The 25,437-nt window shown below is 57.8% G+C and overlaps 3 protein-coding genes across 3 annotated transcripts, besides 7 other annotated features; all 3 read left to right on the forward strand.

The window, feature by feature from the left end:
• Positions 1-18,213: a sequence feature (areas not merged during assembly with more than two copies in the genome that could not be assigned to a particular haplotype).
• Positions 4,965-15,395, forward strand: Tc00.1047053511487.30 (dispersed gene family protein 1 (DGF-1), putative; the record flags this gene model as incomplete). The annotated part of the gene is made up of 1 exon (XM_812055.1): positions 4,965-15,395. One exon carries the CDS (start codon positions 4,965-4,967, stop codon positions 15,393-15,395), a length of 10,431 nt encoding a protein of 3,476 aa, XP_817148.1.
• Positions 9,884-9,926: a microsatellite.
• On the forward strand, positions 16,311-16,955 carry Tc00.1047053511487.51 (uncharacterized protein; the record flags this gene model as incomplete). Its single annotated transcript, XM_812059.1, has 1 exon — positions 16,311-16,955. The coding sequence occupies one exon, from the start codon at positions 16,311-16,313 to the stop codon at positions 16,953-16,955; it is 645 nt and encodes a 214-aa protein (XP_817152.1).
• Positions 18,214-18,932: a sequence feature (heterozygous, non-Esmeraldo-like haplotype).
• Positions 18,309-18,477: a mobile genetic element.
• Positions 18,309-22,796: a mobile genetic element.
• Positions 18,933-25,437: part of a sequence feature (areas not merged during assembly with more than two copies in the genome that could not be assigned to a particular haplotype) that runs on past the window's edge.
• Positions 22,571-22,796: a mobile genetic element.
• On the forward strand, positions 24,038-24,925 carry Tc00.1047053511487.71 (uncharacterized protein; the record flags this gene model as incomplete). The annotated part of the gene is made up of 1 exon (XM_812060.1): positions 24,038-24,925. One exon carries the CDS (start codon positions 24,038-24,040, stop codon positions 24,923-24,925), a length of 888 nt encoding a protein of 295 aa, XP_817153.1.

The raw sequence follows: 25,437 nt of genomic DNA on the forward strand, positions 1-25,437 counted from the left end.
AAATGGTACTGAAGAGATTGCTTTGGGTGTGGACGCCGCATCCCCACCAGTATGCATATCGTAGCATGCGTACCACGACGATGCAGCTGGCACACCTGATACACGAAGTGGAGCATAATAGAAATCACTATTTCCAAGTGAGTCTTCCCAAGAAGAGCGGTATTGGCAATCAACTCCACTACAGACCCCATCGGACCCTGCTAGTGCTGGTTGATTTCAGCAAGGCCTTTGACTCCATAGATCATCGAGTCCTCAGTCGCTTGCTGGCTAATATTCCGGGGGTGAATTGTAGAAGGTGGCTTAGAAACTTTCTATGTGGACGCTACGCGAAGACACGAGTTGGCCACAGACACAGCGATCGGCGTCCCATGCTGCGAGGAGTTCCTCAGGGGTCCGTGCTGGGACCGTATTTGTTCTCCCTTTACGTACACCCACTTCTCAATCTGCTGAACAGCTTTGCGGGTGTCACAGCAGACATGTATGCGGACGACCTCTCTATTATCGTTAAGGGGCAGTCCCGGGAAGACGCCATTCCCACTGCCAACATGGTTCTTGAAAAGCTGCATGCGTGGAGTCAGGAAAATGGCCTGGCCATTAACCCGTCAATGTGTGAAGCTGCTTGGTTCACACTATCCACGCACACGGAGTCAGATTATGATCGTGAAGGAAAGTGGCCCCTGGTAGTGGCTGGATGTCAAATCCCAGTCATGACCATGGGGGCATCGCGAACTACGAAGCTTCTCGGCATGGATCTCGATCCACGACTGACGCTAAATGTGGCGGCCACCAAGCAATGCGCTGCCACTTCGCAACGGATATCGCAGCTACGCTGCATAGCGCACAAAGAGGCGGGACCATCTCCACATGACCTACGCACGTTCGTCATTGGATACGGTGCTTCCAAATTACGCTATGGCAGTGAGCTCATATGGGCAGTAGCGACGGATTCAGCGAAGAATGAGATGCAGAAGACGTACGCAACTCTGGCACGCATTGTCAGCGGAGTTCCGAGCACTGTCGACCCGGAATCCGCGCTACTGGAGGCTAATATGCCGCCGCTCCATGTCCTTTGCCTGCGCGCGGCTCTCAATATTTGAGAACACACGCGCATGTCAGACGGACTGGATGCGGAGACCCCCGCCTGAGCCACCACCTCGCGCTGGTTTCCGCATCTCGCCATTATCTCGGGACGAGCTATATGCCTTCGTAGACGCATACACAAAGGACTATGGCATCACCGAGAGCTCACCACGCGAAGAGCGGTTCTTTCGCAGCTCCATTCCTCCCTGGTTTGCGGCCTCCGCACACCGGGCCACCATCGGTGTGGAACTTCCGATAGACCACTCAATCACTGACGAAGAAGAGCTGATAAGGGAAAATCGCAGAGTCAGCGAAGAGGCTCTGGCGCTGCACAGCCATCGTTCGTAGATACTTGCGACCGATGGCGGTGTCGACGTTCCCAATTCAGCAGGGGTTGGAATACTGCTTTCATCCCTCAACTCATCGGAGATAATAGAAAAGGCCAGTATAAACTGCGGCGCACGCCCATGCAGCTACAGGACGGAATCCCGTGCGCTGCTTCTAACCCTAGAGAAGCTGATTGCCCCTCGTATCCGCCACAGGCGTAAAACCCTGCTTGTGGTTACGGACAGTCAGTCTCTTCTAGCGGCTCTAAACAAGGGCCCGCTCAGTCAGACCGACTGGACGGAGGATCGGATCTGGCAGCGTCTCCTAACACTGGCGTGTGCTGGCTGGTCCGTGCACCTGCAGTTTTGTTACGGACATTGCGGAGTACATGCTAACGAGCTTGCAGATCAGTATGCGACGCAGACTATGGCAACCGGACAATACACGGAGCAAGGAATCGCACCTTTGTGGCATACGGACCTGCTGACATTTTTTACCACCCAGCTCACCAACAAGTGGCGTAGTACCATTCGTCAAGACACTCATCGCTACTTGCTTTGCGGCACAAGGCCATCAGATCTCAGCGGTAAGGACCTGACAACTCAGGAAGTTCTACACCGTCAGGAACTGGTTCACCTCGCAAGGGCAATGTGCGGGGAATCTGAGGTCTGGGGCCGACTATACTGGGCCGTGAGAGATTGCACGAACCAATGCCGATTCTGCAACATCTCACCGGAACAGTCTGCATATATGCGCTCTAACAACGATCCAACTGCACCGGGGACGGACACTGTTCCCCCGTCGGCGAGGGAGGAAGACGTCTCTCCAGTAAGCAGACGGACCCTCACACGCCGTCGGAAGGAGAAATGTCCGCACTGCGATTCTACATTGACGGGATTCTCGGGTCTCGTCAGTCACTGTCGGTCATTTCATCCGGAACATCCTCCACCGCTTCCCGAGCTCAAATGTGATTTCTGTGACATGGTTTTCCCCACACGGAGAAGCACCGCACAGCACAGAAGTCGCTGCGCACACAACCCAGACGCCACACGGCATCGAAACAGCAGTGCCAGGAGGCGATCTCTGCTGCCGCAGGATCAGCCAGCTTCCACAAGCACGCCAATCGGCCCGCAGGAAACCTTGCACCATCTGCTTCTAGAATGTCCAGGCACCTTGGCTGTGCGTCAACGGCTGGGCATTGAACAGGAACTTCGCCTCGGAAAGTTTTCTCAATGGCAGTTGCTTCATAGCAGGAAACTTTTGTCGTTGCTCGACCACCTCTTCGGCACTCAGATGGCATTGTATAGCTAGACGCGCTGGTAAGAGTAGAAAAAAAAAAACTCGCCTCTTGGTCCCAGTTTTGTTGAGGTGCAGGGTCATGTATTTGCTATTGCTGAATTCCATTGCAGGGATGGAGGCGACTACAGCGACGTCAGCTTCACTGGGATTGCGTCAAAGTACCTTGATTTAAGTGGTGTTGGTGGTCCAACGGAGATCTCGGCGGCAAACTTTGCCGCAGATCTTCTAAAGGAAGGGTCTGAGGGCGTCAGCACCAGAAACGGTACAACGCGACCAACGACACTTGTAACTGAGGACAGCGTCTAAATGTTTTTGGGAAACTACAGCCGTACAGAGCAGCAGATTAAAGGTAAGAATGAGCGGGGCCTTTTACTCGTGAAGGGAACTCTCTCTGAAGTTGACGGAAAGAAGAAAATCTGATGGAATGAGACACATGCAGTGAGCGTTAAAGCCTAGGAGAATCTTACTTATTGGCCGGGTTGGTGGGTGACGGAGGCTCGGGCGCTGTGCGAATGACTCTTTCTTGCGGTGCGACTTGGATGCCGTTGCTTCTGCGCGCGTTTTGCGGCGGGATTCCATTTTCCATTTCTTTGCCCTTTTGTGTGTGGGAAGGTTGTGGGAGATGATGTGTGCGGGGGAGTGAGCGTGGGTGGCTGCCATCTCCGCCTCGCGCATTGAGGGCTTCTATACACGTGGCTTTGCTTGACGGCGTTTCGCGGCACCCAGGGCGTGGCGAGGAGGAGGATGGGGAAGATCTGTTGTTAGCGGAAGGAGGATGGAGGGGACAGTCCTCTTTCCGTGTACTTCCCTGTGTCGTTGGCAGTGCATACTGAGAGCATAAATTTGAGCGAGCGCGGGATGAAACGTTTATGCTGCTTTGTTTGTGCTACTCAGTCGTCGTCATTGCAGGCTGTCGTCACGGTGCGTTGTGGTGCGGTGCCGTTAGATGTGGGAAGGGTGCGATGCTACGGCCGCTGCGCACCACAACCATTTATTGCCTCTGCACCGGCGCTTTCTTTTTCAAATTGTGTTTTTTTTGTTTGCTTTACGGTGAATTTGTTGGAGGAGGTTTGGTTTTGGCGCCTGCTTCACGGCGCTTTGCCTCGTGTGTCGGTTGCGGTTCTTCCACGTGATGCTGAAGCGTTTGGTGGGGTGTTTACCCTTCTTTTTGCGCCCTGCAGTCAGTCCTGTTTGGTTATGGCGGCAGCAGTGGGACTCTGTGGCTGCGTGCTCGTTGCACGTATCGCATCATCTTTTGCCGTTGCTCCCTCGTTGTGTTGGTGGGTGACGAGCGACGACGTTAGTGGAATGACGCCCCAGTTTGAGGAGGAAGGCACCGACCGCTGCTGACGGCGACGGTCTTTGCTGCAGGTGACCTGACGGGATGACGTCACCGGTGTCACAGTTAGCAGAGATGGATGAGGGCCGCACTGCGTCTCTGTCCCCTCTCTTCGTCCTCTCAGTCCACTGCAGTCACACCCGCCGCGCGGCATCTGCACGACTACCATCCGGACGGCTGTGGGCCAATCGGAATGTGCAATCGGTGTGGACCCTTTTCCCCGTGACCAAGTGCTGCCGCCGCGCTTCTTTGTTCCCTTCTTTGTGCAGTGTCGTGCGCGCATGGTGCCGCTGCTTGCTGTGCAATGCCGACTTGCGTGAACTAGAAACGACGCTTTTACTGCTGGCGACCGGCGAGCTCTCCACTCCACTTCCGCACCACCAACGCCAACACCTTTTGTACGCGCTTGATGACTGGCGGTCGTATCGCTGCCACGTGGCCTGCCTCGGCTCCTGTATGACGTCTACGCATAGGGATCGCCATGTGATGGAGCCATTCGGTAACAGGAGCGGTGCCAGTGGTCATTTAGCTTTTTGCCGGGATTCCGCCACTCGGCACGGTGGCTTTGTGGGGTTGTGTGGGTGGTGGGAGGGCGATGGTGTCACTGACTTGATTGCGTCTGCGCTGCTTTGTGTCGGCGGTTGTACTGTGACGGGGATTGTGTATCGCCGGATGTTTTTGCGTGCCACTGTGTTTGGTTACTGTTGTTGCTGCTGTCTCTTATTTCTTTTCCTTTGACCGCGCAGTTAGAGATACTTTTGCTTTACCAGCACAACTATCGTTTCAAGGTGTTAGGGATTACTCGCAGTATTAGGATTAGTAGCATTGGGATAAAGATTTATCGGAATTGTTTTTCTGGATTTGTCATTTGTAGAAAGGGATTTGCTAAACGGGATTTCTGATTGACGGGAAGAGAGCGATGCACCACGACAGCTCTATTGGTACGTGTTTGGGACGGTGGATGCGGTCTGCGGTGGGTGCGTGTCCGCGCAGCCGGCACCGTGTGCAGCGCAGGGCCATTGCGGCTGTGCGTGTGGCGCTGCTTGTTGTGTTGGCGCTGGTTGCGGCGGCGGCGTGGATGCCCGCGGTGCATGCGGTGGTGTTGCGACTGCGGGGCGGAACGGTGGACAGAGCCGTCACGGTTGGCCGCGCCGTGGACACGGTGCTGATGGACGGCGTGTACATGACGAACGGCGTGGCTGTTGTGTTCGACGTGCCGGCGATGCTTCCCGGCGCGCTGCGCATCGAACTGAGGAACTGCGTGTGCAACGGCGGTGCGCAGATCTACGTGCGGGGCTACAGCGGCGAGCCGGCGAGTGACCGGAGCCTGGAGGTGAGCGTGAGCGGGCTGTCCGGGAGCTACTGCTCCCTTGTGTTTGTGCACAACCTGCCGGCACACACGAACGTGACGGTCCGTGACTCGACGATTGTGACGGCGGGGCCGATGCGCTACTCCCAGCTGAGCGGGCTGACGGACGCGGTGGCGTCGCCGCTTGTGCTGTACGCGACCTCGCTGTTGCAGACGCAGCTGCGTGTGAGCAGCACGGTGCTGAGGTCGTTGCAGGCGGGCGGGATGGCGGTGTACGTTGGCGGCGGTGTGGACCTGCTGTCGAGTGCGGTGGTGCTTGAAGGCGTGTCGCTGGAGGCGTTGGGCGGTGCGACCGCTTCCGCGATGCATGTGGCGTCCTCGTCGCGTCTCAGTCTGCGGAGCCACTCGGTGTTCTCCGTGACGAACGTGTCGGTTGTGAGCAGCGGCGGCGGCATTGTGCTTGGAGAGCGCCTCGCGGTGTCCGACTCGGTGCTGCGCTTCGTGGGCGTCGAGGGGTCTGTCGCGTCGTCGCTGGTGCGCTGCGACGGTGGGACGGTCGGTGCCGGCGGGTGGCTGGAGCTGCACGACGTGTGGGCGGTGGGCGAGGCGTCGTCGGTGGCATCGTCTGTGGCGTCGCTGTCGGGGGTGACGCTGAGCGGCGGCACCGTGTCGATTGCGCGCAGCACTGCCACCGGCGCTACGCTTGTCTCCGGGCCGACGATCACGAGCGGCGTCGTGTCGGTGCAGTGCAACCGTGCCGGTGGCCGTGTGTTGCGGAGCAGCGGCGACTACCGTTTGGCCGGCCTGCCTTCCGTGAGCGTGGTGCCGTGCGACGGCTGTGCGGCAGCGCTGGCGTGCTTTGATGGACTGACGGCGTCGTTCACCGACTGCGTGTGCAGCTGCAGCGACGGCGGCATGGGCGAGGCGTGCCTGCCGTTCGACGTGCCGCTTGCGAGGGCCGGCGGCGGTGGTGGCGATGGCTCGGAGGGCTGCGTGAGTGGCGTGACGCTGACGGAGTTGGTGACGGTTGGCGGCGTGCGTGCGACGGCGTGCTTCGACTCGGTGGTGTTCAGCGGGCCGATCACTTTGGCGGTGGAACTGCGCTCGATGGATGCGTTTGCCGACGCGCTGAACGTGACGCTGCGCCACTGCGTGCTTGCGGGCGGCGCGCAGCTGCGGATTGGCGGCCTCAGCGAGAGCACGGCGCGCCTGATGCCGCACGTCCTCGTCAACATGACGAATGTGACGTCGATGGAGGGCACGATCGTGCTGCATGGCGCGATGCCGCCGAACTCGAGTGTGCTGCTGGCGAACTCAACGCTGCGCGCGACGGTTGGCGGGTCGCAGTACGTGCAGACGACCACTGGCTTCGCGGGATTTCGGTACGGCCCCGCGCTTGTCCTGGACGGCGTCCGGCTTCTGTCGACGCGGTTTGTCATGACGCGGTCGACGCTGGTGTGTGGCGGGGGTTCGTGCGCTGCGATCCTCGTGGAGCGCGGCCTCGGCGCGAACCTGTCCAGCGTATTCTACATGGACAACTGCGTCGTTATTTCGGAGACGCACGTGATGTACGCCCTTGCGTCGGAACTGCGTGTTGACGGCGGCTCCGTGTTTTCCATACAGAACAGCTCGTGGAGTGCGCCGAGCACCGAATACTACAAAGGCGCGTGTGGGTTTAAGGATGTTGTTGTGGATGGAGGCAGCGTGCTGCAGATCGTGTCCAGCACTTTTCGTCTCGGCTTTGCCATGCTCATCACAAACACGCTGACTGTGACTGGCGGCAGCTGGCTGGTGCACCGCGACAACGAGTTCCGCACCGCCTACGTTTTGTACGTGGTCAACGAGAATGGCGTGGCGTTCCACGATCGGAGTGTGTGGTCGATACTACACAACTACTTCACGTACGGCTCGTACTCGTCAACCATTCTACTTATGACAAGCAAGTGGTCATCACCATCCGACGCGCGCCCGATCATCTACGGCGTGTGCAACGAGGCAAGGGGCTCTCCTGTGACGGATTACCGAGAAGAGCTCAATATTGGGACGCCCGTGACGATACTGGACTGTGGTGCGTGCACCATGGACGCCGTGTGCTTCGCAGCGAGGACGAGCAGCATCAGCGGCTGTGAGTGTGTGTGCGCTGCTGGCGGATACGGTGACACGTGTCTGCCAGCTGCGGTTCCGGACGGTCTTGGGCCGCTCCCGCTCCCCGATGCGGACGACACGGAGGTCCGCTGCGTGCACGGTGGCAGCATCAGCTCCGTGGACTATCCTGATCCCGGTGTGCGTGGTCTGTGCTTCGTCAACGTGACCTTCACTGCCGTGATCGTGCTTGACCTGTGGAGTTTTGACGCACCACAACAGATACTCAACATCACGCTGCTGCAGTGCGTCCTCGTGGGCCTGTCGATCAGGGGGAGTGGTGCGCGCGTGTACGTGAGCGTGGTCTCCTCGATGATGGATTCTGGTGCATTGGAGTTTAAGGGTTATTTTGGCGCGAGCTCCCAGATACTGGTGGTGGGTAGTGCGATTGTGTCGACGTTGAGCTACGCCTTTGCCTTTCCGGAATTCTCCCTCGGTGCAAACTCGACGCTGCTGCTACTTGACAACCACATTGAGGGAAATAATTACGCAGTTTATATATCCGAAACTATTGTTGTTGATGGTGGTGGGATCATTGTGAAGGGAAATACGCTGAGCACAACGAAGGATGAGGGTGTGGAATCATCTGTTTTTGTTTACGCTGTTGACATGAGGAACGGCGGCTACTTTAGCATAGAGAACAACACGATGAGTGCGGCTAATGGCGTTCATGTTTTTGGGTGTACCACCGTGAGGTCCGCGGGGCTGCTGCGAGTGGTGGACAGCACCTTCTTTGGCAGCACGAGGGTTTCCAATTCCGCGCTGGTGCATTTGTCTGGCTCTGTGACCCTCGAGGGAGGTGCGCAGTGGCGTGTGGAGGGCAACAACGTCGGTGTAGTTTCGGTATTGGCTATTCCGCATTTCTGGCACAAAATTAGGCTGTTGGGCATCGGCACCATCGTGTCGCTTGCACACAACCGTCAGGTGGGCTCCAGAATGCCTCTTTTCAATATATTTTTAGCGAGCATTGTCGTGGCGTCACCCGCACGGTTTGTGGTTGGGTGCAACCTGCAGGGCGGTAGGGAGGTGTTGTACGACGATGTGTTTCCGGTGGAAGTGGAGGTGTTCGGGTGTGGCACATGCAACGAAGACGCGGCGTGCTACATGCCCGGGACGGAGTCGGTGGACCGCAGCTCGTGCTCGTGCAGCTGCAAGGACGGATGGCATGGCGCGTCGTGTCTTCCTTTCGGGGTGCCCGACTTTTCTTTGCCGCCCGTAGCGGAGAGAGTCGTTGACGGCGACACGAGCTGCGTGGTGAACCAGACGCTGACGAACCTCGCGCCGAACATGTGGAAGACGCACCACTGCTACGTGGATGTGACATTCAGCGGCGTGGGTGCCGTGCTGACGTTTTTCCTCGACAGTATGCCGCTGCATCTCCCCATCAACATCACGCTCACTGGATGCACATTCCGTGAGGGTGCCGCGCTGCAGTTTGTCGGGGGTGTTGAGGTGGCCGAGTCAGCCGGTGTCCTGATCCGCGTGAGCCAGACGGTGATGCGGTCCTCTGTTGTTGTGTTTTCACTTGCCCTCCCGCAGCGCTGCGACATCGCCGTCACGGAGGTTGATGCGGTACAGTCCTCTACAGTTCAGTTTTTGGATACTGTGAGAAAGATGCTGAGCGTATTGTTGCTGGACGACGTCGTGTTGAGTGCGTCCTCGTTGTTGGTCGGCAACGTCAATGCGCATGCAACGAAGCGTGATGCGTATGGTTTGTACTCGATTGGGACGCTGACGCTGGAGCGTGGCAGCTCGCTGTACGCGCGTTACTGCAGCTTTGATGGGTACGAACACCTGTTTTACGTGTACAGGCTCAGTGTGAGTGATCACTCTGTTTTTGCGCTGCTCAACAATACAATGTCCTCTGGTACGAGCCTCCTGTATCAGCACCACAGATTCAGCGTGTCGGAGCATAGCGTGTTGCGCGTGGTGGGGAACAGCGGTATCGTGGCCTGCGCCATCTACGCAGAAGACTTGTGGACCGTCCAAAGGTCAAGCTGGCTGGATTGGCGCGACAACAGCGTGGGAGTGGGTGCGATGTTTCACGAATCCGAGTTCGCTTCCTTTGCCATTGACGGCAGTAGTGTGGTGACGCTGACGGGCTGCGGGATGGGCTCGACGGGATTGTCGAGGCCTCTGCTATCGCAGGCTGAAGCCGGCTACGGGTTCATTGCCGGATGTCTGACGGTTGCAGGACGAGTTTTGACGACGACGGGAGAACTGGAGCTGAATGGCATCACCAAGGTGACGACGGTTACCGCGTGCGGGGATTGCACGAAGGACGGCGACTGCTTTGCACCGCTGACGACGGCGGTCATTGACTGCAAGTGCCAGTGCGCTGCTGGAGGGCACGGCGAAGTGTGCGTCCCTGCGCCTGTGCCCGCCGGGCCGCCACCACCGCCGTCGCCACTGCTACCGCCACCGCCGCCGATTGGTGAGTGCATCAGCGACATGGTGTACCCCGAGGTTGCGCAGGCCGTGGGCGGCGGTCTGTCGTGGCTGTGCTACCGCAACGTGACGTTCAGCGGGGGCGGCATGGGCCTGACGGTGCTGATTGGGGGGATGAAGGGCGACGTGGCGAACGTCACGTTCGATGGATGCACGTGGAGGGACGGCGCCGTTCTGTTGCTGTTGGGCAACGCGTACGCCGCTGTGGGGTCGCTGAACATTGTCGTCACCGGCAACACATTCATTGACGCGCTGCTCAGCCCGGAGGGTGGGTTTCCACCACGCACGAACATCACGATCAACGGGAACCGCTTCACGGTCACGAGAATGATCCCTCGGCTGGGTTTGGACCTTAGGAGGCCGTCGTGTGTTGCGATGAATGGACTGGCGATCAGCAACTACTCTGCGGTGGTGCTCAGTGGCAATGCGTTTCAGACCATGACGACATCGTCAAGCGCCATTCAAGTTGTCAGGTATGCGCTGAGGGTGACGTGGCACTCTGTTTTTGCGGTGTTGGGCAACGCGTTTCATATGGCTGGTGGCGAGGGCACACCGATACATCTTGAAGGTTATGCCGAATCCTTGTCACTGTTTGTACTGAACGGCTCTGCTGTGGTGGTCCGAGGCAATCTTGTGTCGAGCCTGGTGCAGTACGTCATCATATTTGTTTGTTTTTTTTGTGTGGAGTCTCGGTCAGCGGTTGTTTTTCGGGACAACGACATGCAAGGAAGCTCGGCGGTTTTTTTTTCAAGCCACCATTCCCATATTTACTACAACTCTTGGCTGCAGTTGAGCGGCAACCTCTGCCGCGTGTCCCCAGTGGGTGCTTTTGCTGTTTTGAATCCCACAGTGAATCTCCGCGACTCCACGGTGTCCGTGTCCGGCAACCAGTTTATGTCCAGCAAGGGCACGCACACAGCGTTATGGATATACTCACGACCCAGCGATCTCACAAACGTAGCGATTGTGGCTGCGTGCAACACTGTGAACGGCGAGGAGGAAGCGAACTACGTTATTCCGTCCGTGTACAATGCCACCATTCTGACCTGCAGCGACCCATGCGCCCTCGCGACGTCGTGCTTCCCCGCGTACACGACGACGGCTTCGAGTGATGGCTGCACCTGCGCATGCGCTGAGGGCGGCCATGGCGATGCGTGCCTGCCCGTTGCTGTCCCCGAGCCGCCGAGCACCGACGGCGCCGACTTGTGCGTGCGGGACGTGCGTGTGGGTGTGAAGGTGAACGCCGGTCTCGGGACGTCGGTGGTGTGCTACGTTGGTGTGACCTTTGCGGCGGACGTCGTGGTGGACGTGGAGTCGATGTCAGGGAGCGTGCGCAACGTGACGCTGGTGAACTGCACGTTTGTGCGCGGAGCGAGCCTGTACGTTGTTGGGTGGCGTTCCGACCCGCCCGCTGGCGAGCGTGCCGATGTGTTGATCAGCGGGCTTGAGTTGCGTTCCGGCGGCGGCGTGCTGGTGGCTAACCGATTTCCGCCGGGCTCGCGCGTCACTGTGGTGGACTCGGTGCTGATCGCAGAGAAGCGCGTTGCGTACCATGACGCCTACGACCTTGGCGACGCCTCCGCGTGCCTCGTGTTGCACAACGTGAATCTGACGGGGAGCGTGCTGACCATTGCGCGCACGCATGTGGCGGCTGTGTTCCGTGACGCTGTTGGCGTGCTTGTGGTTGGCGGCGTGGCGCTGTCGTCGCGCGGTGCGCTGTACGTGGACGGGCTGTTGGTGCAGGCGGCGCTGGGGCTGTGCGTGTCGGTGGAGGGCGGCGTTGCGGCCAGCGGCGGCTCCGTGGTGGCGTTTGTTGACAGCGACTTCCTGCTGTGCAAGCACGCGGTGTCTGTGCGTGGGGCTGTGAGCGTGTCGGGCTCCGTTGTGGCGTTTGTGCGGAGCGACTTTGCGTCGACGGAAGAATACGCGGTGGCGTTTTATTCGACGGTGAGTCTGGCCGACGGGTCGATGCTGCTGGCGAAGGGCAACGTGCACGACGGCGCCTCGAGGGAGATGCTTTACGCCGCTGGCGCCGTGGCCGCTGCTGGGAGCACGCTGAGCCTTGTGCGCAACCGAGCACTGCTGTCTCGGATGCTGTCGCTGAGCCTGTCGCTCTCGGCTGGGGCGCATGTGAGGGTGGCGTGTAACCACGCTGGTGGACGTGTCCTGTCGACGGCGGAGGAGTACGCAGCGGCTGGTTTTGGCGACGCTGGGCGCATCGACGTTGTTGGGTGCGACGACTGCGACAGGGACACGTACTGCTACGCCCCCGGGACGGCGTCGGCGAGCATGAGGAACGGTGTGTGCGCGTGCATGTGCGGCAGCGGTGGGCACGGCGAGGCGTGCGTGCCTGTGGGTGCACCCGCGCTGCCGCCCTCTGTGGGCACCGCGTCGAGTTTGTTTGTCCGTGAGGGCGTGACGGTGCAGTCGGTGTTCGTTGTGCCTGCCGGTGTGAGCGAGGTGACGCTGCGCCACGTTGTGCTGGACGGCGTGAGTCCGGTGCTCTACGTGCCGTGGATGGCGCGGGACGGCGTGCGGATCGTTGTGCAGAACGTGTCGCTGCTGAACGGCGCCGTGCTGTACGTGATGGGCGGTGGAGCGTTGCGCGATGCGGATGGTGCGGGGAGCGACGAGAGCGGGCCGGTGGAGCTGTCGGTGTGCGATGTGGAGGCGCTGAACGGTGCGCTTGTGCTGACCGGGACGTTTCCCGCGGGGTCTGTGCTGACGGTGACGGACTCCCTGCTGGTTGCCGCGAGGCCGACGCCGCTTGTGTGTCTTCCCGGCTCGCAGTCGTCGCCGTACGCACCGGTGCTTGTGCTGTCGGGCCTGCGGCTCGTGCGGTCCGTCCTGGTTGTGTCTGGCGTTGCTCTCGTGACCGTGATGACTGGTGGGCGGACGGTGGTGGTGGACGGCGTTGTGCTGGAGCTCGTCGGTGGCGGTGTCGCGCTGGACTCGGCTGTGCTCGGTGGCGAATATGCGTTGTACGCGAGTGCGCGCGTGGTTGCGTCGGGGAGCGCTGTGCTGCGCGCGTCGGGGAGCCAGGTGTACGCTGCGCATGGGCTGGTATTCGGCAGTGGAGTGGAGGCCAACGCGTCCGCCATCGTGGTGAATGACAACACCGGTGCACTGACGGATGGCGCGCTGCTGGAGCTGCGGGGGTCGGCGTCGTTTGCGTCCGGGTCGTGGCTGTCGGTGCGCGGCAACAGCATCAGCGGCAGGCTTCTGTCGGTGCCGTCGTACCCGCACAGTGCGGAGCTCGTGCAGAGCACGCTGACGCTCTATGGGAACGCCGGCCGTGGACCCGTCGTGATGGACGGCACCGTTGCGCTTGTGGGCGCCGGCCGAAATTTCGTCGTGGGGTGCCTGACGCTCAACGGGCAGGCGCTGCAGCCGATGGACTACAGGTCCACCGGCATCATCGGGGAATTCCGCCCCGTGGCGTGTGGTGTGTGCGACGCCGAAGTGCGCTGCTTTGCTGCTACGACGAGGGCGATGTCGAGGTCGTGCCGCTGCCGCTGTGCTGAGGGCGGGTACGGGCACGACTGCCTGCCGGTGTACCTGCCGCACGTGGACGGGTGCAACCGCACGCACGGCATTCCGCTGCTGAGCCACACGGCGACGCTGACGGAGACGCGCAGCCCGACGCCAACGTGGACGCCGAGCCCAAGCGCGACGCACTACAGTCCGACGCCGTACGGGCCGACGAAGACGCTGCAGGTGACGGAGACGGTGGCACCGCCGCCCACGCGGACCCCCACAGCGTCGGTGAGCGGCACGCTGTGGTGGAGCGACGTGGCGTGCCCGACGCTTGCTGTGACGACGACGGCGGCTGGTGGAAGTCTGACGCAGAACGACATCCGCGGCGGTGGGAGCGCCGTCCCGACGCGGCTGATGGTGGCGCTGCCGCCGCCGTTTCGGTGGGCACGCGACCCGCATCCCGGCACGCACCTGAGCTTTGTGCCTGTGTCGACGGCGCAGCCGAGCGGGTTTGGCGGTCCGTGGGGAGCGATGCTGAGCAACGCGACGTGGGTGCGCAACGCGACGAATCCGTCCACCGTCCTGGAGCTGGCTGTGCCTGTGCACCGCGGTTACTTCATTGCTGCCGACGAAACGATAGTCATTCGCTGCGACGCTGCGGCGGTGTTTGGCGGCTGCAAGGGTGTGCTGCTTGGGTCCTTCACGATCAGTTCGAACACGCTGCCCGCCGCAGCCAGCGCCCTCTCGGCGATCACCGGCGTTGTTGCGGGTGCGACGGCTGTTGCCGTGCTGGTGACCGGCGGGCTGGGCTCCGTTCTGGAGTTGCAGGCGCTCGGCGTGTTCGCGAGGATGCCATGCGCCTCGGCGCAGGAGCGTGCGAGCACCGTTGCGCTGCCGTACTTCCTGTCGGTGTTTGCTGCCCTTGACCCGCTGTGGATGGTGGTGGGCAACGCGCTGCTGGCCGCTGTGTTCGGGTGCGTGCACTACGGTGTGACGGCCGCCTTCCAGCGGTGGCGCGGCGTGGACGCGGCGAGTGCGTGGGCTGCGATGCGGTTCCCGAACCTGACGTACGTTGTGGCGCACGCGATGCACCTCGGCATATTCTTCGGCTCCGTGCTTGCACTGGCGATGCCCGGCGCCCGCGTGCTGCACCGCGTGATCGGTGTCGTTGGCGTGCTGTACGGTGTGGCGTTCCCTGCTGGTGTGTGCTACTTGATTGCCCGCCACACGGGCGCGAGCTTCACGAGGTACTGGCAGTTTTCTAGGAAGCCGCTGCACGAGCGCCTGCTGTACCCCGTCGGGTATTGGCACCCCGCGGCGCAGCAGCGGATGTACGGCGGCATGCTGACGAACATGAGGGGCGGCCACGTGTACTGGTGCGTGTTCCAGGTGTCGGTGCTGTGTGTGGTGTGCCTGATTGCGGCTGTGCACCCGCCCGTGGGAGGCTGCCACGTCCAGTACTTCTGCATGGCTGCTGTGCTGCTTGCGGGTGCAGGCGTGGTTGCCTTCACGAACATGATGCGCTCGGCCTTCCTGACGATGACGCACACTGCGAGCTTTGTGCTCCTTGCACTGCTGTGTCTGGTCAGCGCGGCGAACCACCTTGCGCCGAGCGACGGCGGAGCGAGGGCGTACGTGGCGATTGTGCTGCTGCTGACGACTGTGCTGCTTGCGGTCACTGTGTACAGCGTCGTTGTGTGGTACGCGGAGGACCGCCACTGGCAGGAGCTGCGCGAGCCTCGGCGTGGTGGGCTGGAGGCGCTGCTGCGCGATGACGAGGAGAGCGACGAAGAGACGCGGAAGCCGTACGACATGGCGTCATCGTCGTACGCCTCAGACACCACCGGCGCGTCCTTGTACCGACCACCCGCAGTGCCGTTGCAGTCTGTGTCCGGTGACACCCGCTCAGACGCGCTGAGTCTACTGGACCGCGCATCCAGTGCGAGCCTCAAAAGTGATCGCGCCCTCCTGTGATGTGCAACACGTAGAACTGACAGGCGTGCGGTGCTGGTTGATGCGGGAGGACGCAGGGCCACGGATGTGCTGCGCACCACAGCCAGTCATCGTTAACCGCACCGACCGTGTTGTCGGTCGTTGTTTGTGAAATGATCCCATTTTGAGCGAGTGCTTTCAGGAGTTGCTCCCGTTTCACAATGATCGTGTGGAAGGGGATTGAATTGCCGCTCTTGTTACTGCTGGTGTTGCGTTTTATCGGACTGTAATTTCACGGAGTTGTGTGCGAGGGACTCAGCGCTCATTTTGTGCAATAGAAAAAGGGTACAATGAACCGCCTACTGGAAGTAATGAATTGCAGCCCTGCCTTACCGTGGGTTTCCATGCAGGAGGCATTACAGCTTTCAGAAGCAAAGCGGCGGCAGAGTAGTAGCAGGGCTCCAGGTTTCCAGGAACGCCTTCGAGCGAGATTATGTATTGAGGCGCGACGTATTGCTGTGATTTCGGGCTGCCCTGGCGTGGCGATTGCACAGGGTGATCGATGTCTCTTTAGCGGTGGAAGTGACGGACCAAGCCATCCCAGTCACTTTCCACAATAATCTTCAAGCGCACCGCATTCCATGGCTGGATCCCTCAGGTGTGCATGTGGAACGCTCGAGCCTTGGATGACGCGGCATTGGGATTTGTTGCCCGTTACGGCCCGCAAGTTTTTGTGCGCGGGAGGTGTGGCGGCCAATTCCGGCAATTTGCACATCCCTTCACGGCGCTGCCATTGATGTAGTTGGCGCACCGCATTCCACGGGCAAGGGATATTGTCGCGGATTGGCCACGCTGGTACGGGGACGCCTCCACGAGGAATTCTTTCTTTTTTCCAATTTCCCTCCGGCCGTGCGAAGTCCATGCACCACAGCAGATGCAGAGCGGTGTGGTGTTGGCATGGAGAGTACGATATTCACCGGGACTTTTTCCACGGCAGCGTGCGTCTATGCGCCTTCTCGTCGAACCGTGGGAGCACGCGAGCACCCGTCGACGGTTCTGGATCACCTGGTGACTCACATTGTGGACGTACCCTTTTTTCTTGCCAGCAGCACCGAGGAGCGTGCACACGGATGCAGTTTGTTTTTGGCCACTGCGGCGTACCCAGGAACGAAGCTTGTGGTGCATAAGCCGAGAAGGCATCCGACCTCGCACAGCTCAGAGGCACATGGAGCACCGGCATCGTTGCACTGGCCGAACGTATTATTGGTGCCCGACAGCTCAAGCCAGAAGCCTACCGCTCCACTGTATCAGGCGACTGGGAACCCACTTGCACGGACGCCACTCTCACTCGTGGGGAAGAGGCCGCACTGGACCGCCTCCGCACCGGGGTTTCGCACAAATACGGATGGCTGCCACGGCCACTGCAACCCGCCATCCCGAGCACATTCCGTTGGTGCGGCCCGGATGCCTCACAACAGGCACGCAAAAAGGTTTACACGGAAACGCCTCCTCCTCCCGCTGGACCCCACACCGCCACGATCCGACTCCCGGCAGACTGCCCGGTGTGCGGCAAACACTGCAGCTGCTACACTGGTGTCGTGACGCACATGGTTAACGCCCAGGGCATTACGCGCTCTACCAGGCGCTGTGGAAAGTTAACTTTCGCGGTGAGTCGGAACCGCCAGAAATCCCACCGGAACCCCCGCCCAGCGCTTGGGCGAGGACGAGAGCGAGAGACGGCACACCGACCGCACCTCCGCCGCAGACTGCACGGCCCAGGCCGAAGCCACTCCCATGCAGTTTCCGCACGGTGTTGTACGAAAAGCAAGCCGGAACCGTATTTTATCTTCGGCACTTCCAAAAGCAAGAGTCCCCCCGACAAATAGGAGGCGTTGCCAGGAATATGACGGTCTGACGACATGCACCCCGTTCGAATGCACGTACTGGGAATTCGGGGCTCAAGCGAAAACGGGACCGCTATTCCTTATGCGAGCACGCGAACGCTCCAGAACAGAGCCACGGTCGGCACCGAAGAAAGAAGCACTTCATAAGTGCCCTTGATGCGACCGGCAGGCGGGTAATGCCGGGGGATTGACCACCCACACACGGCACAAGCACCTGACAGAAAGAAGGTCGGGACACTAAAAATGGAGATTAAATAGCCACGCGCTGCAAGGCTTGAACCTCCGCATGAAGAACATCAAACCCACACAGTAACCCCGCCTCTGCACAGGAGGGGAATGCCACCGAGAAACAGTGCACCGTGTGTGCCTAAAATGGCATGCACACATGCATTGATGGACGTCACGCTGTCGCCGATGTCACGACGGCAGAGGGGTCAGGCCGCCGAGAAGGCGCACGTTGCCCGGTGGCGACAACCCGATGGGATCAACACCGGCTGAGTTTCGCCGTCCGGCGTGCGTGTTTCAGTGCCACAGCAATGCCTGTCTGACCCGCCACCTCATGGCACGCCACGGCATTGAACTAAAATTTTGAGAACCGGCCGGTTTGAACTGTGCGTAGAGGCAGGTCTGCATTTACTCCGCTGCGGCTCCCACTTCGGGTGCCGGGTTCTCTTTTAGATCTCCGATCGTTGGGCGGACGTGCTCTGCGATGGTGGCTGGCGTGTGGGTCTTCGTATTTATTTGAGAAGACACGAGGAATAGTAACAATATACATATATGTATGTATGTATCGAAAACGCTGAATAGATATTGATACCGACAACTATATACCTATCTATATACATACACAGCCAATGAAATAGCATTTTAATAAACCAAGTAGCCAATCTGTCTCTCAGTGTGGAGGGGAGAGAAGGGATACATCCATATCTATACATGCGTCAATAAATAAGAATAAATTAGCGTTTTTATATTCCTATCCATATAGTTATATCTATACATTGATCGATGCCTATTTTTGTATCTATATCTTTCCATATAATTTGTTTGGGGAGCTTGCGAAGAGAATGATCGCGAGAGGGCTGGCAAACTTAATTAATGTATATGTATCCTGATAAAACGAATACACTTCTTTACGAAACCTTTCTGTCTTATGAATTTTGGGAAGGCTACGACTTTAGGGAGTCGATAGCGGCAGCTAATTTTTTAATTTCTAATTTTAAGTTTCCAGACACAGCGAGGTTGTTTTATATGGAGGAATGGCGTTGGTTTCTTACACGGCCCCCGAGTGGAGCGATATTGATGGCCGTCTCTCGGAATTGGTACGCCAACATGGCGCTATTCAGGTGCGGCTCACCTTTGTTGATGAAAACGGGCCGTCGTACGCGACGCTGACTGTGGCCGCCTCTATGAGAGGCTTACGCTTGGTTTCGGGAAAAGTTGCCAGTCGGTGGGAGGATTCGAGCCTTACAGGACACGTTGCGAATCTCAGGGCGCCTCAAGTACCAAATGTCGAGGCTCAAGTGCTCCTACCCATCATGTGGGGCGGCCCGGGAGTTGGGGCACCAACAAGGGCTCGTCAACGCTGAAAGGGAGCGCCTGAGCACTGACTACGCTCATGCCACCGCAGACGTGCAGAATCGAAACGCGTAGCTTAATTTTCAGGTGGAGTAGGCGCATAACAACCTATTGGTGCGCGAATCTGACATTGCGGTCTCCGGCGGCCTTTTTGCAGAACGAGAATACGTGCTCGCCGGACGCGAGCAGCAGTTGGAGGCGACTCGTGCCCAACTACAGGAACGAAAGGCACGCGTTAGTGCAAGAGAGACGCAGCAAGCCGCGTGGGAGGCGGAGACGGCGAGCCGGGAAGAAGTTCCAACCTTTCGGAGAGGCTCGACAGATAGGCCTGTCACGCGTTAAAATACGGCCGAAGATGGCGTTACCGAACAACCACATCAAACGCATCGCTTAATGGTTGGGGATGCGTCGTTACGCACGGCCTGGCGAAGCCCGGCGCGAGAGAGACGGCAGGTTATTCCCCAGACGTCTCGGGGCAATTTCGGGTGACCACATTTCCGTTCCTTAATGCCTTTGCCCTCCAGCACATCCCTCTTGGACGCCCATTCCGGTACAGAAGAAGAGGAACGAAGGTTCCGCGCACTCGGCGTCACCACCTGGGCCACACGTGTATGGAATGAGGGCATTTCCAGACTCGTTGTCGACCTCCGGGTGCATACAAGTGCTGGCACCAGGCGGACGACCAGGCTCAACTTCCCTTCGAGTGTTGATTGCGTGGATTGGCGCGGTGGAAGCGGAGCGGGATCCCACCGATCGCTTTATGAGTTTTGGAAGGACCTTACTGCAGGCATTCCGGATGCAGCTCACGATTGCATCCGACCCCGGGATCCCGCTCTCCAACATTCTCGCCCGTCCTTGCACCGCCGTTCACCAGACGGACATCTTTGCGAATGCAGCGCAGCTTCTCGTGGATCGGCGAGAAACCCAGCGCACTGTGCGACGCCAGTTATGTCATGTTTATGGACACGACACATCTAAAAGCAACGTCCGAGACGAAACCGGAGGAAGTTACTCGTAGCGCGGACGGCCGTCAAGAAACGGCGAGGGGCTGCTTGCTGCTTCTTATGAAAGCGGACGACGGCAGCCCCATCCATTCCACCACCTCCCGCTATTCCGCAAAGAAGTCGCACCGCGCCGCCGACGCTCCATCCGATATTTCACATTGCCCAACGCAATCGACGAGAAGGGCGATGGAGCTTATCTGCCAACGACGCTCGACTGTGGTACGACGAAACACCGGCAGTTCCGCTTTGGACAAGCTACATGAGAGCGAACGAGGTGGCTCGAGAAATTTGGGCGCCGTCAACGTGGAAGCAGAGAATGTCCCTAGCAGGGCAATTCACAACCTTATGCCGCACGCACGAACGGTCGATCAACGCGGAGAGCTGCGCGGCCTTTTTGATGGCAATGTTAGATGTGGCGCCATAGACCCGACAGCAGCACGCCAGGATGCTGCGGTCCATGTCGCAAATGGATCGAACCCCGCTGGGCATGGCGATTCTGGGGTTACAAAAAATTGCGGCGCGAAAGGAGACAAAGCAGGCACGCTCCTCGACAAAGGAAGGAATGAATCAAGTAATCCGCAGCCGGACCGGTTGGAAGGAACGTGTTGTCTTCCGACTTGCGTGGATAACGGCGAGCTGTTGGTCCGAGATTGTGGCCTTAACCCCAACAATCTCACAATGGAGCCAGACGGGGCCTTAGTTTTGGATTGGCCCGTGGCGCCGAGGACGGCGAGGGCGGATCCATACCTCGCCTTGCGGTTCGTGAGGATACGAGGGCAGGACGCCTTCCACACTATAAAGCTATGCAGGACACTTCAAGAAAACGAAAAGCTCACGAATCTTACGACTGCACAGGTGACACGATCTCTGGCTCCTTGGGATGCCACGGCGCATTCCATAAAACGGGGAGCGTTGAGGCACGCTGCTCCAATCGTGGAGACATGCGATTTGGACCCACACGTGGTCTCGCAGTTGGCGAAGCACGTCGACCCGTTCGACCTTCCCCAGAACACAGTGCGATATTTGGGGAGGTACACCACAATGCTGACCCAGGTGTCGTCGCTGGTCGCATTGATGTGAAGGGAGAAACGGCGGAAGGGCAGGAACTCTGGCTAAGAACGGAGGAGCGTTTTTTCCATGATTTTAATCACAATCATGCCGCTAAAATAACGAGACGCGCGACAAGGACGCGTCTGGCCACTCCACAAGAGGAACACGCCATCCCGTTACAGCAAGTCAACGTGCCCGTATTGAATCTGGAGTGGATTAAAAGTCGGTTGAAACCGGCCACCTTGGAGAGGCTCATGCAAGTATGGGGACTCGTCGGGCGGTCCCCTTTCCCTCCGTCTTCCTCCGGTAAAGCGCGCGAAGGCTCACGGAGGATTCCAACCGCTGATGCGCATTTGTTACGAAAAGCAAGAATAATCGAGGACGCTTCGTCCACAATAACAGGCGGATGGATAATACCTTTCTCGGTTGTGGAGGAGAAAACCACTGGTTTGCGACGACGATGGATCGTGTGGCCACGCGGCAAGAACAGAGACGACCCTTACGAGGCGAATGTTCCTCTTTTACACATTTCCCATTATTTGCCGCCTGTGATGGTGGAGGCCATTTCCTGCCTGGATTTAAAGGCATCCTTTTTTCAAGTCTCTTTACCGCGGGATACTCGGCATCTCTTTCGATGCCGCGTGGAGGACGGCATGCTGGAGGAGCTGACACGGCTCCCTATGGGATACAAAGCCAGCCCAGAAATTCTCCAGATTATTATTACCTTGGCAATTGCGGTGGTGACGACGGTGGTTCACCGCCTCTGGGCTGCACCTCCATCGGTGTGCGACGACGTATGGATCGGTAATATACGCATTGCAGGGTCGAAAAGCGGTGCGACATTGTGGGAATCCCAAGTGCTTAGTAATGCGGACAGTTGTCACGCCACGATAGGGAAGAACGCGAATCGGGCGCTACGCAGTACACCTTCCTGTGGGTGCAGTTTGATCACACTCACCAGGCAGTATCTCTGAGTGACAGGTTTGTCCGGTCTGTGCGCGCCATGCCGGCGATGAATTCTTTGACCATCGCGGGAATGGAGGTTGTGGCGTCACGTTTTTTGTACGCGGCTGCCATTTCTGGCACGCGTTTATGCGACTACTAATTTTTTATCAAGGCAGTGCGACGGCGATTATTGGCACTTAACCGGGGAATTGTGCGGGAGACATCCCCGGCGAACCTTCCGCCGTCAGCGGTTGGCTTGGGCGAGAGGTTACGACACACCATCGAGAACAATCGCAAGCGAACCATCAATCCGACGGAAAAGGCATCGGCCGCCATCATCACGGAAGCATCGCTCCATGGACGGGGGTCCTTTTTAATTCCAGACTCCGGCGACGTTAAAATTGCCGGGGGAAAAATGGAAGAGGAAGCGTTTCCTATCATGCAGGCCGAGGCACGAGCGGTACGCTTAGCCTTATCGGCCTTTTCCGCCATCTTGCTATCCAACATAGACGTTTGGGTGGACAGCACTTTACCGCGATGAGCGGCGAATAAAGGCAGCTCGAAATCACACGTCATGACGTGGGAGCTGCAACGGATATATTAGTTTTTTTACTCTCGCGGAATACAGGCAACTTTTGCCTACGTGGTGTCAGCAGAAAACCCTGCAGACGGCATATCGCGTGGTCGCGTGTTTACACTTCAGGACTTGGCGAAGGGGTGGAACTTGCGAAGGGGAGCGGCGGGGTCTTGTGGCAGGAGGAGTCCAAAGTTTGCCACTCCGTGAGTTATAATATATCTAGTACTAACAAAGCACATCGTGTCATGAGAGTGGCAGTCCGAATATATATTCTTTGAGCAGACACTAAGGAGGTGGCGAACCCACGGCCTCTCTATTTAACTTTTCTCTTCATCCGTCATGTTTGACTTCTTTAGATCATTTCAGGATCCGGCCAGCAGCCCAGTCCAATATTGCTTTGCATAAGCGGTTGTGGGTTGTTAGTTCTGCCGCTGGGACGTTTGGCATGCAGCAAACTGCGGTGGGCGATTAATAGCTATTTGCCTCTATACGAGCACCTGTGAAGGGTGTTTGTTCTCTGGTTGCCGGAGCTTTTAGTGCGTGCGAGACTTCGGCGGTTGCTTGTTTATTTTCCATTATTTATTTATTTGTATTATCGTGAGGCGCTGTTTTGCTTGATGGGGCGCAGTGTTAGGAAGGAGAACTGTTTGCGCAATCTGGCGTCACGCCGTGCGGTGCGCTTATTGGGAGAACAGCGGCTCTGTTGAACAAATGTTCAACTTGACGGCAAAATACTTTTGTCGGGATGCCGGTGGTAGGAAAAGACATGCTTAGCCCAACACCTGAAAAAGAGTGGCACCATTATTTTGAGTAGAATCCGCTTTTGCTTCAGAATTTATGGCCATGAGGGTGTAATTTTCTCTTCGACAAATATAGAAATGAAAAGCGACTTTGTTGAACACAACAAGAGTCCTTTAATTGTGTAGCTCCTTGTTGCATTGTTTCTCGGCAGCGGGGGATCATCGTTCCACCGTGCTATAGCTCGGTGGCATGGCGTATCGTGTGCGTTTCACGCCCTCTCCGGGGCCGGGACCTCCTTTTACGTTTCCACTCGGCAGGGCGGACGTGCTCGAAGACGGTGGCCGGCGTGTGGGTTATGGAATTTGTTTGGAAAAAAACACGATGAACAAGCAACAGAAACGCAATGGACCCCCATATTTAGCACTGGATTCTGGAAATTTACATTGCGTTCCATCGATTTGGAAAGTTGGTTTATGGAACTTGTCTTGGCGATGCGAGCTTGGGATTCTTGCGCGTGCCGCATGCTTGAGGAATGGGCGTGTGGAAAATAATTCTTTCCCGATCTTATACATCGTTACCGGAGGCATGGCGTTTTCAAGGCGCGGATCCACGTTGTCTGCCGATGCAGCCGATGAAAGGCGACACACGCATGGGGTCCGCTGGAGAAACCGCTGTTGAAGTGAGTTCGGGCCGTTTTTCACCCACCGAGTGAATTTCGATCTCTTTTCTCCTGCCCATAGATGCGGGTTTCTGCGAGAGACTTTTTTCTGTAATTGAATACCTATATGGGTGGTGGAATCTCCTTCTCCAGCGCACCCGCTATTTCCTTTGTACTATATATATGGAGAAAGAGAGGGAGAGGGAGGCTCTGTATTTGGTTTACGAATGGGAATGCGAACTGGAAAAGAAGACGCTGTGACCCTCTTTCTACGAGGTCCCCACAACCTTATTATTGCTGTATGGTTTATTCTCCCTTTCCTGAGGGGCTTCCTTCTGCCCTTTAGGGGAAAGCATACAATCAAACATAACATGAACGAAATTATTACTCGCTTCTTTGGTTGTTCCTCACACTGTAAGCCTGAAGTTATGGGCCGCATCCTTCATGACGTCGAGAATTTGTGCAACACCTTCCATTTCTACTGTCGTGACGCCAATTGGGGAGTGACACAACAGGAAAAACTTTGCATCTATGGTGGGCTTCCTATTACTATTAAGAAGAGCAACAGCGACCACACTTCTTTAACCCCAGACAGCCGTGAACAAGCGCCACCACATCGTTATGTCTTGCCCTTGCAGATATGGCTGACGCGCTTGTACCCCATTGAGCCTCCTCTGGTGTTTCTCCTCAGCGCGGAACAAGGCTGCAGGATAGCGAGCAACCACAAATACGTTGATGCTACCGGACGTTGTCACACGCCGGAGCTAGCAGCATGGCATCCAGTTTCATCCTCACTTTGTGATGTCGTCAAGAAGCTGTGCCAGTTGCTGTCAGCTGAGGGCTTAATCCCGCTTTGTTTTGGTGAAGAAGGCGTCAGCTCACCCTCAAAAGGCCATGCGACAGCAGTCTCACAGCGATTGTGTCATGGATTAGAAAATGGTGACGATGATAAACAGACGGATGAGCATGAGAGGTGCGTGGTGTGCTTTTCTCCCAAGGAAACGGTGCTCGTTCCATGTGGACATTATTGCCTATGCGATGCATGCGCAACAAATGTGACTCATTGCCCTCTGTGTCGTGGGTCGGTCAAGTTCCGTCAGCGTGTGTTTTCATGACAGTCAATGGGTCGTCTAGTTGAAGAGAGAGACAAAAGCCGAGACGCCACAAAGTACTATCGGAAGTTATTCACGCAGTGAAACGATCCCAAATGGCAATGGCACACCAGTAAAAAGAAGAGAAACATCCGCAGTGATATGTTGTCTTTGTCCACTGAAGCCTTGACAATTGCAAAGGACTTCCCTGAATTTCCCTCAGGCTCCTTTGGTGCAAATTGGATTTTATTTTTCCCGCATTCATTCGAGGCAAAACAACAGTGGACCGCTAAAGCATCGTTCTCATTTTGGTTGATGCCAAGCATTTGGACCGCCCCAATCGCATTGCCACCTGCAACCAGCGTCTCTGGGAGGTGGCGGGCTGGTGACGAGACGTCCCCGCCGCCCGGGCACACGCGCAGCACACGCGCAGCACACGTGTCCTTCTATGAGAGGGCGGCGTTTGACACGGAGTGGGGCCGACATGATGGCGCCGCGCCTCCCATGGGCCGAAGCGCGGCGGCGAAATGAAACAA

The sequence above is a fragment of the Trypanosoma cruzi genome, genomic scaffold, assembly GCF_000209065.1.
Source record: "Trypanosoma cruzi strain CL Brener 1047053517129 genomic scaffold, whole genome shotgun sequence".
Classification (NCBI taxonomy): domain Eukaryota; phylum Euglenozoa; class Kinetoplastea; order Trypanosomatida; family Trypanosomatidae; genus Trypanosoma; species Trypanosoma cruzi.